Source organism: Heliconius melpomene, chromosome 12 (assembly GCF_056956725.1).
Source record: "Heliconius melpomene rosina isolate 202511_hmr_F chromosome 12, ASM5695672v1, whole genome shotgun sequence".
NCBI lineage: Eukaryota > Metazoa > Arthropoda > Insecta > Lepidoptera > Nymphalidae > Heliconius > Heliconius melpomene.
Genome location: NC_140400.1, coordinates 11,592,417 through 11,611,507, shown reverse-complemented (window position 1 = coordinate 11,611,507; position 19,091 = coordinate 11,592,417). Strand labels below are relative to the sequence as shown.

The 19,091-nt window shown below is 32.2% G+C and overlaps 1 protein-coding gene across 1 annotated transcript; it reads right to left on the bottom strand.

The window, feature by feature from the left end:
* Positions 1-16,636: 16,636 nt before the first annotated feature.
* Positions 16,637-18,272, bottom strand: LOC146533883 (glutaryl-CoA dehydrogenase, mitochondrial). The gene has a single exon (XM_085194886.1). It carries the CDS (start codon positions 18,043-18,045, stop codon positions 16,759-16,761), a length of 1,287 nt encoding a protein of 428 aa, XP_085051012.1. The 5' UTR covers positions 18,046-18,272; the 3' UTR covers positions 16,637-16,758.
* Positions 18,273-19,091: the final 819 nt, after the last annotated feature.

Below are 19,091 nucleotides of genomic sequence, written 5' to 3'. Positions count from 1 at the left end.
GAGGCAGCCTGCCTGCAACTTAACAAAGGAGACTTTAGTTAACGCCTTCAAATAGTATATTTGTGTTATTTTTTATCTAAATTTCGTCTGTATTTCAAATAAAGAGAATAATTGCAAATGATTTTGATATAATTGATCACCCATTGAATGTTGTGTATTTTTAACCGACTTCTGTAAGAAAAGGAGGTTATCAATTCGACTGTATTTTTTTTTTTTAATTTTTTTTTATGTTTGTTACCTCATAACCTTTGACTGGGTGAACCGATTTTGATAATTTTTTTTTTATTTGAAAGGTGAAGCTTCCCGAATGATCCCGTTTTTTTTTGGTCCATGTCTAACAATGGTATCCATGAGAAAATCACATAAGTCTTAAATTTGCATTAGGCATGTGCGCGACTAATAGCCGAATAACTCAATGTTGCGCCAACCGATTTTGATGATTCTTTTTTTATTTGAAAGGATACACTTCAAGGATAATTTAGTGAAAGTTTGGTTAGGTTTCGATTATGGAATCCGGAGCAAATTGAGAAAGTTTGTTTTTTTTTGGTAAAAAATTGATTCTACTGTAATAGTTACAAGCAAAAACTTTTTAAATTGATATCAGAAGTGAAATCCCGGATGGTTGCATTTCTTTTCAACCAACCTCAAAAAAGAGGATATTCTCATTTTCAACCAACTTCAAAGAAGGGAGATTCCCAATTCGCCCGAATACTTTTTATGTATGTTCTTGTTAATATACCAAAATGTAACTTTGCACAAAAATAATACCTAATTAAATGAAGTTTTACATAGGATAATCACAACCACTCGTTGAGAACCACTACCACCACCATCACCACTCGTTTAAGAAGCATCATTTTAAGATCTACCCATCACTTAAAATCATAAAATAAATTAATTTTTAACAAAAAGAAAAACCGACTTCTAACAACGAACTAAAAAGTGAAAAATAATTATATAAAGATTTTATAATTTTGAAGTCGGTGCCAAGTAAAATAAACAGGCTTAGTAATTAGATATTGTAGTAAGGGTGTTGTAGTATTAGTTTGACACCGACTTCAAAATTATAAAATCTTTATATAATTATTTTTCACTTTTCAGTTCGTTGTTAGAAGTCGGTATTTCTTTTTGTTAAAAATTAATTTATTTCATTTTTAAAATCATTGTATTCTATAAGAAATAGAGTAATATGGGTTTTAATGATTGAAAATAACATACAAATATAATATTTTATTTTTATTGAATAGATAATTGTGAAGCGCTAGCAACGAAGGCAAGTAATTATTTCCGGCAGAAAATCCGCTATCTGAGGATGACATAGAATTTCTTGGCTGTAAGTATGTAGGTACGTACGTACGTACATTAGTAGATTCATTTTATTTTTATATATATTGTTTTTATGTATGTTAAATATATTGTATTCTGTAGGATAAATTAGGTAATATTTTATATTTACAATATTTTTAATATATTTTGAAATAATAGGAAAAACTGTTAGAATTTGTCTAGCAACAGTTTATTTGGGAATTTTACGACGACTGCCGTATAATAGGTATATAGACGATTTAATATCCAAGGTAAACTATAATAACTTTTTATGAAAATGTATAAAAAAATTAAACGTAGCGGGATTTGAACCCGTTCCATTTTCTGAAAAAGTATTTTTCTACAAAGGTGGGGAATAAAACATAAAAGATGCTAAAAAATCATAGTTAGCTATATGTTTTCAGTGCGAAAAAGAAAACAACAAACTGTACCTACTATTGAACTTAAATCTTTCAGAAACAACAAAAAAAGTCTATATCAACAGGAATAGCAGCGTAAATAACAAAAAGAAAAATAAAATAAAAAACTGAAAAAGTGTTTCATTTAAATAACAAAATTTTATTGAAAGAATCTTTAATAAAAATTAAAAGGTGTTTAATTGCGTGACGGAAATTAATTTTTATGATTCAACCAGGGGGAAATTAAAAAAAAACCCCTGATTTGAAAATACTCGTTATGCTAGGACTACGCCGGGAGCTTTATAATTTACTTTATTGTTATACAAATCGATGCGATTGTTTTAGAAATTTCCATGTAACGCTTCATTGTTCGAACTTCGGTTCAAAATTTGACATTAAATTATAAAGTTGGAGGTAATGGGTTCAATTGAAATTTTGTTTTAACATTAATTTTGTTAGGACCAAGAAGTTCTTTGAAACTGAAAATTAGTGTTGAGACGTGTAATGAAGAAAACCCATTTGAAGAACTTAAAATAACTTCAATTAATAACATTGTAGCGACAGTTTGGGGATACGTTATTACGGGTACTGAAGAGATTTAAGCCACTGTTTTATTTTAATTTGTTTTCTATATATGTAAAAGATAAATTTCAGGCCAGTCGCGGTACAGGGGCACAAGCGCGTGACTGTAAACTTAAATATTAAATATTTTATATTTTCATTTCCTCGGTCTGGTGTCGAGACAAAGCGGGGCGTTTAGTTCTGTCAATCCAGAAATTAGCGTAAAGTGGGCAGCGGAGTGCTTAAACACTTGGCTCCCTCTGCCTAATGCCTGCCTGCTATGTGCGGGATACAGCAAAAGAAGAAAGAGAAATTGTGTCTATTCTGTATAAGATATACTAGCTATTGTCGGAATTGTCTTAACGGGAACGGAGTGTCTAAACGTCTTGATGTACGAAAAAAAATGCTAGAAAACTAATATGGTATACACAAATATATATATCACAGATCGTAAACATATAGACAGTAAATAATTATTAATATAATAAACAGACATTCGGCAGCCAAACTCATTATTATCTGAGCCTCGGTTGATTACAAAGTGATTGATTGGAGGCGGCAACCAGCTGCTGCAGTACAGACGCTATGTAAATATAATGACGATATCATCATACTGGCCAAACCACCTACTTACGGGGGATGAATTAATTATAATTATATTTTGTGCGTGATTACTTCGTAATTTGATTGTTTTCAGTATAATATATTTAGTTGTATAGATTATATATTAGAATGTTTCTTAAAATTCGAAAATAACTAAAGACGGTAAAAGTGTTTTAATATTAAAATTTTTACTTTTAACTTTAGAGACAATTTTAAATCTCTTCGTACGAACATTCTTTTAATTAATGGTATATGCTCTATAAGCATAAAATATTTAAGACATGATTATGTCATACGTATTACGCACTCACAAATATAACTATATCATTTTATATTAGTTAATTAAAACATACAATCGCGTATAAACAACGTTTCCGTGTGAATATTTATTAAGAAAGCGTGGTAAGAATTTTCATGTTGCTACCGACACTTTTTTCTCACCAAAAATCACATATACACATAAGCCCTAATATTAGAAAATATAAATATCTTTTTATGTATTTAAAATTGATTTTTATAGGCATACAGCAAAAGCATACATAATAAGTTATTAAAAAATAGTGCAATTCTAAAACCACATTTTTTTTCATTGTCTCGCTGTATTCCGCACAGAGCAGGATAAGCAGAAGGAACGTCTTAAGTCTTCCGTTGCCCACTTTCCGCCAAATTCTCAAAGCATTACGTGTTGAATAACGGAAGTCAACGCCACTTTCCCCCGGCATCAGAGCGAATAAAGGAAAACACTAAATATTTTATTTACTCAACTGGGAATCGAACCCACTAGCTATCGCCTTTAACCACCCGCTTGTACCCCTGCGCCACTACTGGCCTCAATATATTATACAAAATATATATTTTTATTTTTATATGGGTAATATTTTATGTCACCTAACTCATTTTAAGCGCAAGTAGCGTTATGAAAATGATGACGCTTTCAGCCGTTATGAAAAATGTGCCACGGGTTCCGTTTTAATATCCCTACGAGGTTTTGTTTAAATAGAGATTTTTCATTATCTTAGCTGGTGTAAAATTGTGAGATTCCGTAGCTATTAGCCCTAAATATTATATTTTTATTTATTTTTTTCCATCAAGCTGTATTTCGCAAATATATGACTGCGGTAGGCAGAGCCACAGAACACATTTACTCAGATCATCAATGGGCAGAGCTAACTAGATTTGTATTATGTTAAGACACTCCGCTCTCCATTTTCCGCTGAATTCTGAAGGCATTGCTTATTTTATTTCCTCACCGATCTTCTAATAATGAACAGCTGCAAATAAAACATGTTTATGTCAAAAATATGTAAAGGAAAATCATAATTAAAATCTCTGGAGGGCAAACCAACAGATGTTAAGTAAAAAAATATGGTAATAGTTAAAATTAAGCAGCCCTATTGTGTGCTGAGCGAGCCCGGGAAGGAGGCCCGTGGAAATGGGCCGTCGTCTAAGTGTACTGAACTCGAACAATAATTACTATCGCGATTTATAATGATTTACATTTATAATATACTAGCGACCCCCTTGCGGCTTCGCCCGCTTTTACTACTGGATTATTCATATAATGTATGTTTGCAAAGCACTTAAAATAATGTAAAAATTAATTAAACCCTAATGCAACCCGCATTTTCGTAGTTTCAATAAGGATTTCCAATTGTTTTACACATCAAGGATTTTTAGTAGGTACCGTTATTTTAAATCTGTGCTACTAATCTTTCCAACTATTATTAAAATATATTTAAATGACTATTTTTAGATAGTTAAATTACTATTTTTAAACGGAAGAAATTATAAACAAAAACCTACCTACTAATAACTACTACAAAAAATATGAAACCAAATATATCGCGATGAAATAATACATTCAACTCCAATTATCCAATACCTACGTGCAAACGCATCTAAATCTTCGTTGCTATGCCTTTATAGCAGGCGGGTTTTTTTTCGAGCTTGTGGTTAATGTTGAAGAGGGTATTCTGTCCCTGATGAAAAGCAAGCACTATGTGGCTGCCTGTGAGGAAAATTAAATAGAATGCATTGGCCGGGAATCGAACCCGGGCTGCCCGCGTGGCAGGCGAGCATTCTACCACTGAACCACCGATGACTGCTCATGACGCGCTTGTATAAGCAAAACGTCGCGGGGCGGCAAGGATGTTTTAATATTATAACAACTTCTAAAGTACTTATTAAAATGAAAAAACAGTAAAAGACAGTTTTGATCTACATTAAATGGCCAACGTAACTAATATACTTATTTATATGCTGAGAGTAAAGGATAAGTAAAACTTGAGTCGGCACAGCTGATGTGTCAACGGCGGGCTGTGTCAACAATTAAATGCGTTTTTCTCTAATACTATTCGCAATTTCGAAATAGTGTAAAAAGCAAATTTTATCTTCGTTTAACGTAGAAAATTAATAAAGTATTTTAAAGGATAAGGACTAATACCATTATGGAAAAATATCCCTCACAATAAAAAATATATTGAAATTACTATTTTTAGACAGAAATATGATCACTACACGTTATTCTTAAAAGATAAAAATATGCTCTCGCGGACTTTTTTGTAGATCTTATTAAGAGGAACAATACTCCAGTACATTATTTTCATGTAGTACTTACCATTAAAGCAGCGCATGCGCGAAAGTGTCTCAACGGGTAGGACTTTAGACACATTTATCGTATTTATGTTAATTTACATAAGAATGTACAAATAATAAACTATATATAAACCTTCCCTGAGAAATACTCGACCTAATGGTGAAAACTGCATAAAAATCCGTTGGGTGGTTTAGAAGAAGAAGAGTTAGAAAGTTCAGACAGACACGAAAAGCGACTTTGTTTTATAAGATATAGGACTAGTAGACCCGGACGCGGCTACGCCTGCTTGAACTATAAGAATATTTTCGCGTCGGTCATACTATGCCGCCCGTAGGCTCATTTCATATCAGTGACATCTCCTTAATTATTTATTAGAATGTTATACAGTAAACTATAATTTCAATCTAGGTAAAATGCTAAAAGTGACTATTATATTTATTTTCATAAGGATGAATATCAAAATGTCGCGGTAACGGTTGCGTAGCGACGCGACGGTTGTTATTAACATGGCAGAATAAATTGCATGTCAAATTAGAAAGTATTTAAATTTATTAGTATGTATGTGTAATGTAATGTTATTACTATACTTTTAATTAGCACTTTGAAGAATGCAGCTTTCATACAAAACAAAAACAAAGTAAATCGGACCAGTAGATCCAGAGATCTTAGCGTTCAAACAAACAAACAAACAAACAAACTCTTCCGCTTTATTATATTAAGTATAGATAAGAGGAAGTAAAATCGATTTATTACTTTAAGGAAAGTTGATTGAAAATATTCACATTGCCAAACTTTAAATTCAATAATTAATATAGTTACGTAAGTAGGTCCACGGGAAATACTCTCTAGGTTTTGATTAGGCGGTAAATTTCATACAAAATAAAAATCGATACATAAATGCTCGTATATAATAACTATATAACAACATAAATAACTAATACATAATAAATACTTCCAACACTTTTAACGATATTGCGCAAAGCTTCTCCAAGTAAGTGGGAGGACGTCTCTACAAACTACATGCACATTCCATTTGTATTTTGCTAACGTCCCGTGAAGTACAATTCAATTAAGAGGTAACTGTTATGGCTGATTTCAGTTTTCAATTTCTGATCCCATTTGAAATTCCCTTGTGTGATCAACAGATCAATGCTGTTTTGCTTTGGATTGTTTGTTAAAATGTTAAAAAAAGAAATAAATTAGCTTTACGCTGTACCCCTTACACAGTAGGGATCCTAGTGCAGAGGGAACCTAGTGTTAATACACTCCATTCCCCGAATATAACTCCGATAAAATGTTGTAATAGTTTATATACCGTTAATATTTTCGATTGTAGGTTTAAAGTAATAATAGTAATAGTAATAAGTTGACTAGATGTAATTATTAAAAAAAATAATCAAATAAGATTGAGATAATTGTGACAGAATATTAATAATAGCAAGATTTTAGTATTCAGAAACATCACAAGAATAAAAAACAATTTCTCTCTTCTTCTTTTTAATCATAAAATAACATTATTATAATTAATTTTTAGTCACAATAACATTATTATATTTAATTAAAGCTGCAATATTCGATATTTCAATATGAATGCTCTAGTTCATTGTGCTCGATTCAAATAAGGCACAAAGAAAACACAAATCGATTTCGATCCAAAGGCTTTAATATTCAAGAACGTAATAAAGGTGGCAACAGCAAAACAAAGGCACCACAATGATTGGACTCATAGAGGGATACTTGCCAAGAGCAGACTTTGTAGAGTAATGTAATGATGACATTTTCTTACCAGACGTGCTTTGTTTACATATAATTGAATTGAACGTAAACCATTTTTTTTTTGTATCTTTCCTGTGTATATGAAGAAATTTATAATTTAATATATTAGGTAAGTTTAGAAGTTACTACTCGAGAAATATATATCGTTTTTTTTTTTATTTTGCGAATAATATAGAAAACTTTTTAAAAATCAATTAGTACTCATCAATATCTATAGTATAAACGTAATTAGTACATTTAACATTAAAATACGAATCTTTTGTTCAAGTCATATCAAAACAGCTCAAATTTAACTCCATTTTGCTTTACCTCTATAAAATAACGATCCGTTTTATAAAAAATAAATGTCAAAAGCCCAATCAAAACTATCAAAAGCCATCAAACGAACGAGAATCGCTTCTGTTAACGAAAATAATTAATTTCTCAGCTTTACGCTGTATCCTGCATATAGCAGGGTAGGTAGAAGGAACCTTGTGTTAAGACAGTACGTTTCGCGCTTTGCCTTGGTTCCAGAGAAGAAATGAAAAGATTAATAAGTAATAATTATTTCTCCTGATTGGGAATCGAACCTGCAACGTTTACGGTTTCAAAATAATGATTTAATAATAATATATTCGAATCGACTAGGCGCAATAATTACCGGTGCTAAGCGAGCAATTATCCAGTACCTTTTTGTGCGACCACTCCGCTCTTATATGCTCCAACGACGAAGACATAGTTTTAATTGGAGTCGTTCTGAAGGACGCAAAGAGTCTTTTAATTAAAAATTTCAACTTTTGATATTTTAAAAAGAGTATCGTGTGATATCAACGTTTTATGAAGCTCTAAGGTTCTATTTTATGGTCTGGATGAGATTTTCATTTTAAAGTTTTTTATGAATTAAATTTAATTAGGATTCTAGACAAGTTTTATGGTTATTTAATAATGTGAAAAGTTGGCTGCAGGTGATATGAAAGTGCTGAGAATACCTACATATTTTTATAGATTGGTGTGATATAACTTTTTGGAAAATTGCTTTTTTAAGTATTTTATTTTAAAAAATGTTATTAACTATATACTATTTAATATTATAAAATGTCTTTTTAAACGTTATATTTATATATGTTAATATTTTTATTATTTATCGTATCGTATCAGTATATCAAGGCGAATTGCAAATTCATTAATTTTGAGTCACTGCTTCTTTTTAAATAAAAGCGACCACACTACTGGCACTAAAACTCACAACTATTACGTCTTAGAAAGAGTGACAACCACATAAATGTCCTTAAAATATACAATAACTTAAGTGCCCATAATATATATCCTAAGTAATGTATAAAGAAAATCTTCCCGCTTTGGAAACAAAACGATGAAATACGGCGTTTTTCAAGGAATGAAATGTAAATATTTCGCCAAAGTTACCAATGGCAGGTATAATTTAATTTCATTTGAGGGAGGCAGGTTGATTATAAATTTAATTTATGTAAGGGCTGACGTCAGGACAGGACCCTGCTTGTTATTCGTGGAGCGTGCAATTTATCGACTGTACTCTGACGAGCGGTGACATGTTTGTCCTGTACGCTTTCGGGAGTACGCTTGAGCTCACAACATTGAGAGTATACCCACATATAACCGTATTACGTAACGTATCTCTGGGCTGGGCTCGTTTCACGGTATATATTTTGGGTGCTGTCATATTTAATTTAATATTTATTTTGTTTTATTTTTACGTTTCTGAGACATTTTGTGGAGAAGATAAAGGGATTTCAGTAATAAATTATAAAATTAATATTTTTTTTATAGAAAAATGCTACTGTCATGAAATTTCTCCCTATGGGTTATATAACTACAATATTTTAAATTATTTATTTAAGTAAGTAATCGAACTAAGGGTACTCAAATGTATACGGCAAGTATATTAATCAACCCAATGTTAACAAGATATCAAGGAAAACACAAAAATAGAGACTTAGGTGCGCTCCGCTAAGCCCCGTCCGATAATAAACGGCTTTATTGAAGACGCATTCATTTGAAACGTCCGCCTGTACAAACATTTGTGTCTTAGAAGAGCCTTTATGTGATGAGATGATTTTTTTATTAGTATTATGGTATTTTTTTTAAATCCTTATATATATAGCCCGTTATTCTAAGGTTCATTCCAACAAAAACATTTTTCACTAAGCACTTAATGAGTTGATTTTTTTTTTACGTCACTAAGAACTCTTGGGCTGCCTTCCTTTGCAGTCAGGTAAAAGATGATATTTAATATATGTAAAAGTAAAATTAAAATCATTAGTTGGAGATAATAAATATCAATATTTACAGTATTAGTACATAATAACAACATCGATAATGCAAATGCTATGTATGAATAGTAAATACTGTATTATTTCATTACAATGGCACCGTTAAATCATTATTTCATTAGAGAACCACTCGTAATTCTTGTTATCCAAATGATAATATATGGACGTTATATGGGAGTTTGCGGCTTATATATGCTGTTTGGGAAGCAGAATTGTTATATTTGAATATGGAACGTCATTAAAACTGTCTGTCCTAGAACGATGGGTCCCAAAATCCCCCTGTAACTCAACGAGGACAATCTACTGAGTGCAGGGCTTACCATAAATAACTTTTACTGTTCAGAAGAGAGGTGTTCAAATTGCTTCCACGTGATATATCCCGCAATGCAAGTACATTTAGCCATATTGAATTTTTAAAAGAAAATGCCCCGGTCACACCCGGTACGTACGTACGGTTCTCGAAGGGTCGTAAAACGCGGTTTGGATTGGTGTAGGTCGGGTGCAAGTGAAATTTTATGAAAATTTTATGTGTGCGACTTATAAATTTTTCTTGTTTTTGATTTTGTTGATAATAAAATAAATATATAGATATATGTATGTACAGACGTTGATATACTAAAGTTAAAATATTATTGAATATCTGTGTAAGAAGAAAAAGTTTATTTACAAAGATGTTACTAAATAAGTGACTAGCTTCTATGTGGCTCACATGTGTGTGTATTTCTTGTTGCTGGCGATTGTTCTTTTTCCTTTCCTGTTTTATGTGGGATAAAGCGTGAAAATTAAAAAAATATATATGCCCAATAATATTGAGAGGCCCAATAGTATGGGTTCGATTTCCACCCGGAAATTAAATATTTAAGGAAAAATGTGGCATTGAAGTGTGCATTGTGTTGAATTCTGCCATTCAACACAATTCTTCAGAATTACGTGGAAAGTGAGGAACTAAAATGCTATAATGAGAACGAATTACCTTAACACTACGTTCTCTCTGTTGCCCTGCTACTTGCGTAATACAGTGTTACGCTAAAAAATAATAATAAAAAATATATTTAAAAAAACACGTGAAAAAGACTATCAAAACCTCAAAAATACAACATAAATTTTACTTTAAACGAATTTACGCATCAAGTAAACGCATTTCTATTGGTGCTATATTTCGAGGGGGAAAAAAGGATATAATTTATAAAAGAAACACGTCATTCCGCAGCATATGTTACAAGCACATATCACTTCAGTGCATATCAAAGCTCATCCACACGAACGCTTCCATAATCGCGAATAACAATACACGCTAGACCCATTTCCAAGATTGGGATAAACAGATTTGTTTAGAACGCGTAAAAGAGCACCGCGTTCCAAGTTGGGGAACGTATAGGCTGGAATCATGTAACATTTATGTCTGGTGTTTTACATTAATGCTGTAATAGGTATTGGGAAGGAGGAAAGAGGGAAGGAAGTGTTTTGATAATTTAAGTATTAGTAGGTTCTTTTTAAATTCTTGGGTCGGATTTGTATTTGATTCGTTTTAAATTATTGAATATTCAATTAAAATGAAAAATTAAATAATAATTATTGATAGGTATATTTTTTATTTTTCACGCTGTATCACGCACATAGCATTGTAAGCAGAGGGATTCTTAATTCTTAAACAATAAATCCTCGAGTGGGAATTGAACCCGCAACCTGTCTCATTTACAGTCGCACACTTGAGCCCCTGCGCTACGACAGGCATCTACTGATATTTTTTATATTCAAATCAAATAAATATTTATTAGGAGATCTTCAAATAAAAGGGACTTCGTAGGCAGGGATCAGTTCAGAATAAATTAACCGTCGTTTGAATAGCGACTATCATTTCTCCCTGATTAGTTGGACTCAATCACCTAAAAGCGTTTAAACTTCTATTCACGTGGATCGGCAGAATTCAAAAGAGCACGAGCTTGAAGCTGAAATGGGCCACTTGAAGTATTAATTGCTTTTCGTAGTCCATTGTAATTCAGATTTGGCGAGATGCAAATTACTCTTAACTATCCTACTGCTCCACTTTTCTAACTGGAATGTGAAAAGTTTGAAAAACAACGGGTGTAGGGAAGTATCCATGTTTTACGAGTATATACGAGTAAGCGTACGCGCTTTGTGCTTCATAAGCTTCGTTCACTAGACTAATGTTTGAAATAAATAAGTTTCATCACAATGCATGTATGTCATGGAAATTGTCTATTATGTCATAGTTTTCATTCGAAAAACTAATAATTTTTAGAAGGTATATGTTATTAAAAAATGTATGTTTCAATTATAATTTTAGGTATCTTAACTCTGAGCTTTCTCTAAGCTTGTACTTTAGGGAGATGCGTAAAAATGTATAATCAATCAATGATATCAATGCAGGAGAGAGCGAGGAGATAAAAATAATTTGGTAAAAGCATGCCGCGACTATGGAATCGCTTATTTAGGCAGTGTTTCCAGGTCCATACGACAAAAAATGCTTCTATCTCCACTTCAAAGGCCGGAAACTCACCTGTAACTTCTCTGGTGTTTTCTCACTTACCATCAAATGACCTGTATGCTCGTTTGTAACTCCTGTATCTCCTGTAACCTGTAACTCCCCCGATTTATCGATCGAACCAACAATCACCACTACGGCCTCAAATACATTTCTTCTTATTACAATATTAAATTAAATCATTCAATCATCAAACATCATGAAATAGCAAGTTAGACCACAATCTATTCCAACCAAACTTGAAATGAAATAGCGATGGAACTCTAATAGCTACGACGAGGTGATTATATGTTGTCATTTACTATACAAGCATAGCTGAATTGTGGTCGTTATGTACATATATATAAGTAACTGGCATTATAGGGTAAAACTAAACGTCTATTTGAACTATTCAGAATTTGAGTATGTCAGCAATTTGTGTGGTGTTCCTTTATTTCAGCTTCAGCACAAGGTGTGAACGTAAAATCAACTGATTTTCTTCCGACTGGGTTCTATCCTTACTCGAGGAGATGAAATATTTATTTAAATTTATATTCGAGGTAAAAGCGCGGCGTTAAGTTCCACCACTCAACACGCGATGTCTCTAGAATTGGGTGGAAAGTGGGGTACGGAGTATCTTAACACTAAGTTTCCTCTGCCTACCCTGCTGTGTGTGGGATACAGTGTGAAGTTAATTTAATTTGATTTGATAATTAAATAAAACTATTTCCACAGTGAAACATTCATGCAGTAAAGGGTTAACACTAGGTTCCCAGGGTCCTTATACACGCCCTGCTATGTACGAGAAACATCGTGAAGCTGAAAATGTAAGCATGCATAGTTTCCAAGATCAATAATAATGGGAAGACGAAATCTTTGATTTTTACATTCAGTATACGACAAAGTGAGGACGGAATTACGCTTTTAATTTCGCATTTCTAAAGGAAAGCATGACAAAGTTGTTGTGTTATTCTAATTTTCTTCCTCACTTCTAGTTTGTATGTATTAGAACATAGAACCATGTTGAAGCTACTTTCATATATATTCGATGGAGTTCGTAAGCTTCATATATAATGAATTCCATACATCGCAGTGGGAACCTAGTGTGAAGACAATTTCTTTTATGTTCCGTCTGAATTTTTGAGGGATCGCGTGGCGGAATTCAACGCCGCGTTTTGCCTTGGCAGAGTGAAGAAATAAAGATATAAATTTCTATAAATATTTAAATTCTTCGAGTGGGGATCGAACCCACAACCAGTTGCGATTACAGTCACTTACTTGTGCCCCTACGCCACGACTGGCCTTACATTTGTACGAGAATAGTGGGAACTAAATTAACCTAGTATTCTATTAGGGGATTAAAGTTACATATATATCTATTTAAGACCTTGTAAATTAAACTAAAGGGTTCGCGTCGTTTTAATCGGGCGGAGCATGTCGAGCACTATCACGAAAACAGTATTAAATGAACTATTCTCTATTAAAGCACCAGGCCTTTGTGTAAGGAGCTGAATTAGAGACGTTAAGGTAAGGGTATGTTATAATAGTTAAGATATATTCTAAGTTTTTTTTATGTTAGAAAGGTTTTTGTTGTTTTCTTATCTCCTTTTTTTTTGTATCCTGAATATAGAGCATAGTGTTAAAACACTCCGTTCTTCTACAACTTGCCTTGTTGCAGCACTTTGTCTGCTTACAAGAGCAAGGTAGTGAAAATAAATCGCTACTCCGGTTTTAAATCTAATGCTAGAAATTACTTTGTTTTTCAGCTTCACGATCTGCAGCAAGTACTACGAATCTAATTTGTGCTATGTACTATGTACTTACAAGTACATAGTACACATTAGATTCTGTTTGTTGGGTGCTGAAATTAAAAGCAGCATTTCGTCTTTCTGAGTGAAAAAATAGAAATAATTCCTCCGAGTGGGAATCGAACCCACATCCATCCTGTTTGACGTCCAACCCTTTCACTCTGTCAATATTTCCTACGATACATATGCTATTTATTAAAAGACCAAAATCACAGTCTATATATTTAAATGATCTTATTAACTAGATTAATACGATACGAAAGGAATGTTTAACCTCTAGGGAGAGAGTTCGTTTGCCTCAGCTAATCAATTTCAGCTCAGGTGGGCGCTCGGTTTTAGTTCGTAACTTAGTATTAATTAATGTTTTGTACTGGAATATTAATATCTCCGTCTAGTTACGGAAATGTACGTGAGTTTGTTAACATTTGTACCGCGTTGGAGATACTGTTGTACAAATGGAATAATTAAAATTTATTTAAAACCACAACAATTCTTATTAAGGAAGACGGGTTTTATTAAATTTTTATTATTTTTATATTAAACATGATATTAGATTAAAATTATATGTTTTTACGTAAAAATTATAATATGAATGCAACTATAACTGACGAGATAAAATAACATCGTAATTGATATTAAGTTTACAACATTAAGTTTACTGTTCAAAAATAAATAAAATATACACTAATAAATAACAACTTCTATTTTATAATTTTAATAGGATACTATATTTATATTTTTTATATATTTTTATCAACTAAATATATTAAACTAAATTTTATTATCAAACGAGAAAAGTCTTTAAATAAAAAAAACGAGATGGTATCGTGAGTTTAAATTTCCCTAAACCGCATAATAATAAATGAACATAAAATGATATAAATAAATAATTACGTCAAAAATTGTAATATAAAATTCTGTTATGCAAAACCCGTTGTAGTCTAGTTCTTATCAATTCTTGCTGGTAGATGGCTATTGTAGGCTATCGTTAATGAATCTCTTTGATAATAAATTATTATGATAGCAACGAGCTCATATACGATTCCATGAAGTATAAATAAATAATATTTATTTTACAATTTATATCAATGGTAAAATGTAAAATGATTTTAAAAATTATCTTTGCCTCTTATAGAACTAAAACTTTTTGAGTAAATCTATTACTAAAAATTTAAATAATATGTTGACTCCAGGTAACTAATTAATTGGATGAGGGATTTAATCTTTTTTTATATCAAATCGTATTCAAGAGGCAATTAATTATTCCGTCTCTCTCGTTCCTTTTGCTTTTAATTTTTTTTAAGTTATATACTGACTATATACTACTAATAATAATACTACTACTGCTTATATTTGCTTATAAAATTGTTTTTTTTAATTCAAGCTCCTTGCTGCGTTTTCAGTTATTAATACGCCTCATAAAAAACAAGAGCAAAGATTCATATTAGAGTAAACAGATGTTATTCAAATCACTTAAAATATTGGAATAACAACTTATAATATATATCATTATAATTAATATGAAATGTTTTTTAAATGTAGATTAGATGGTGATAAGAGTACTTATTAAATATCACATTTTTGTTAACTATTTGTAAAAGAATATGATAACATTTCTTTTATAGCTTTAGTAGAATGCCATTTAAGCTATCATTTTTAAACTTAAAAGTAATGTTTTTAATTAAAAATTTGCAACAAGTAGATAATTACGATAATTTTGGGTACTACTTTTTTATTTGTTATGTAAACGAGTGTAACCTTGGCAGCTGCTACAAAAATAGATCACGAGTAAAGAAATATTACTGCTATACGTAAATACTCACGAGTTTTTATTTTATTTGTAGAATCGTATGTATCATAACATTTTTCTTTTTGTATTTAGAAAAATCCCCTGCATAATACAACACCCTTTCCCCATTTCTTGCAATATTATGTTAGATAATTCCCATGCAAAACCCCATAAGCTTGTCACATACCGTAAAACGTAATATAAGATATAGTCGAGTATGTAAAATGTGATTTAATGTTTCATATAGACAACATTCCTGCATTTTCACCAATAGTAGGCTAATCTGAACAAAGTTATAGAATAATTAGAGTAGACGTTTCTTTTGTAGTTTATATAGAAAATGGCTTCCAGCATTATATTAAAATACATTTTTTATGAATGACAAAATGGTTTTTTTCCTTTCCTGCTTTTTCAAAGCAAACAGTATTCTTTTAGTAAACATAAAAGATAAATAAAAATGAATACTGCAACGTGTCATTATATATTCTATGTGTATTTTTGTTTATACAAGGAAAATATATTCCGTATTCATACAATTTCTTTAAAATAAACATTGCGAGTCCTGATATTGTGGTTCACGGCTCAGATCTTGGAAAAATTCAGCTATCATCCAAAATGTTTCTGGAGAAAAAGCGATTTCACCTTATTATCTTCAAAATAGTCATTCCTGTCCCCCAAGAGTGATGCCCCAAGAAAATGTTATTACATAAGTATTTTATGATAGCGTTTAAAGGGAACACGTTTTGTATTAAGGGAATATTTTGCTTGTTTAAGACCCTCGTGAGTAATAGACGGTCGTATTACAAATACAATTACCTTCGAATACGAGTTAGGAAAATGTTGAGATCACGAATCGCATAGTAATCTCTGTAAAATGTTTTTGATGACATAAAAAAATTTGATTCATAATTTTCTTAAAATATAACGTGTCATTTGTACGTCATTTAAAGTGAATGTAGTGTTTTTGTTTTAATTTTCTTGTGGATTTTAATAATAAACTACACCGTTGTAATAACAATTTATTTATACAAATAAATGCTTATTGTTATAACTATTAATTGAAATAAAAACATACTTATAAAATAAATGCTATTAAAAAGTAATTAAGAGTATTAAAACAATTTTTTTTTAGTAAAATGCTTGTATTCCTGTTATGCCTCTACCCAAAATTAAAGCATGTATATCATGTGTGCCTTCATACGTATTGACCGCTTCTAAATTCATTACATGTCTAATAATATGATATTCATCAGACACGCCATTCCCTCCGAGCATATCTCTCGCAACTCTCGCAATTTCCAAGGCTTTCCCGCAGTTATTTCTTTTAAGAAGCGATATCATTTCGGGAACGGCTAAACCCTCGTCCTTCAGACGTCCTACGTGAAGACAAGCTTGGAAACCGATACTTATTTCGGTAATCATGTCAGCCAATTTTTTTTGTATCAGCTGGTTCGAAGCGAGCGGCCTTCCGAATTGTTTCCGATCTAATGTGTACTCTCGAGCGATCCGCAAACATGTTTCGGCTGCGCCGAGAGCGCCCCAAGCGATCCCGTAGCGAGCGTTATTGAGACATCCGAAAGGCCCCTTCATACCTACTACGTTGGGCAATAAATTCTCCTCCGGTATAGATACGTCGTCTAGCAATATCATGCCAGTCGTGGAAGCTCTCAAGGAAAATTTACCATTGATTTTGGGCGTGTCCAGCCCCTTTTTAACTTGGGACCGTTCGACTAGGAAGCCTCTTACTTTATTATTTTCTTCTTCGTTTTTAGCCCATACTACGAGTATATCTGCAATGGGGGAGTTTGTTATCCACGTTTTGGAGCCGTTGAGAATATAGGATTTTGACTTGGCATCGTATTTAGCTTTCGTAACTAAGGCACCGGCGTCGCTACCGTGGTTAGGTTCTGTTAAGCCAAAACAGCCGACTAATTCACCTTTAGCCATACGCGGTAAATATTTTTGCTTCTGCTCTTCCGATCCATACATGTAAATAGCACCCATAGCCAAGCTGCTCTGTACACTCATAGCTGATCTGTATGAAGAATCTACGCCGTCCAACTCTCTAGTAATAAGTCCATAAGTAATAGACGACACTCCAGCACAATCATAGCCTTTAATGGTACACCCAAGGATCCCCAATTCACCCATTTCTTTGTAAATCGCACGATCGAACACTTCGTTTCTATTTGCCTCGACCACTCTAGGCATTAGTTTCTCTCGACAATAAGCTTTCAACGAGTCCCGAACAGCCTTTTCATCGTCACGTAATTGTCGATCTAAATTCAAAGGGTCCTCCCAGTTAAAACTCACTTTCGCGTTGTTCAAGCCCGATGTAGATAACGTTCTAATATTGTTACAATTATTATTAAGTCCACTCCACAATTTAGTGAATTTCGTCAAATTTACAGCCATTTTTATTTATTATCTTATTAGCTCTATTCTCTACATAAATTCTTATAAATTCAATTACGTCAAGCACTTTCTTCAATAACAAACAGAACAATAACCGGTCACATTCATTATCGTTTTGACAAAAATGTATGATAAGGCAAAGTAACCTCACATATGACCTAGTGACAACACACTGTTTTTAATAATACACCACCCGGAGCCCACTTCAGACTTATCGCTTGTTGCTAACGTCAGATCTTGTTCGTATGTTTATCTTCGAGATTACGTATTTGCCTTCTCAAAAACTATAGGCGTAGAGTACGTTATCTCAGCAGTTCTTATCACTCTAGCAGTTCTTATCACTCTAGCAGTTGTTATCAGTGGAATATTTGTAATCTTTTAATAATGTTATATAAGATATCAAAATAATTACAAGTAAATAAAGAATGTTAATGATATAATGAATTTTGTTATCAAAAATTTACTCTCTTTGCTTTTAAGTGATAGGCGTGAAAAATAATACTCTTGTCAACATTTTAATCGTTGTTTGGTATATATAATTTATGAAAAAAGATAATTAATTACTATTTAAAAAAATAAATCAGCTTCACGGTGTATCCCGCACCCATCAGGGCAGAGGGAACGTAGTGCTATGACACTGCTTAATACTTTCCGCCGAAGTAATTGCGCGTTGAGTGGCTGAACTCAACGCCGTACTTTGCATCGAAAAAAGAAATGTAAATATTAAATATTTAATTTCCTCGAGTGGTAATCGAACCCACAACCTGTCGTGTTTACAGTCATACGCTTACGCGCCTGCGCCACGACATGCCCCTTTTCTCACTCTCTTTCTCCCATTTAATATTTAATAAAAAATAAGATAGCTACTATTTTGTAAAATATTACATATTTTTTTATGTAAATTTGATTTACATACATACATCAACATCAACGCATACAAAAATATCGTGAAACTGATAAATAAAGTTATCGTATTTTTCCTTTATAAGAAATTTTGTCTCGCAGAATATGTAATTAAAATGCATAATTTTTTCACATGTTTTCCA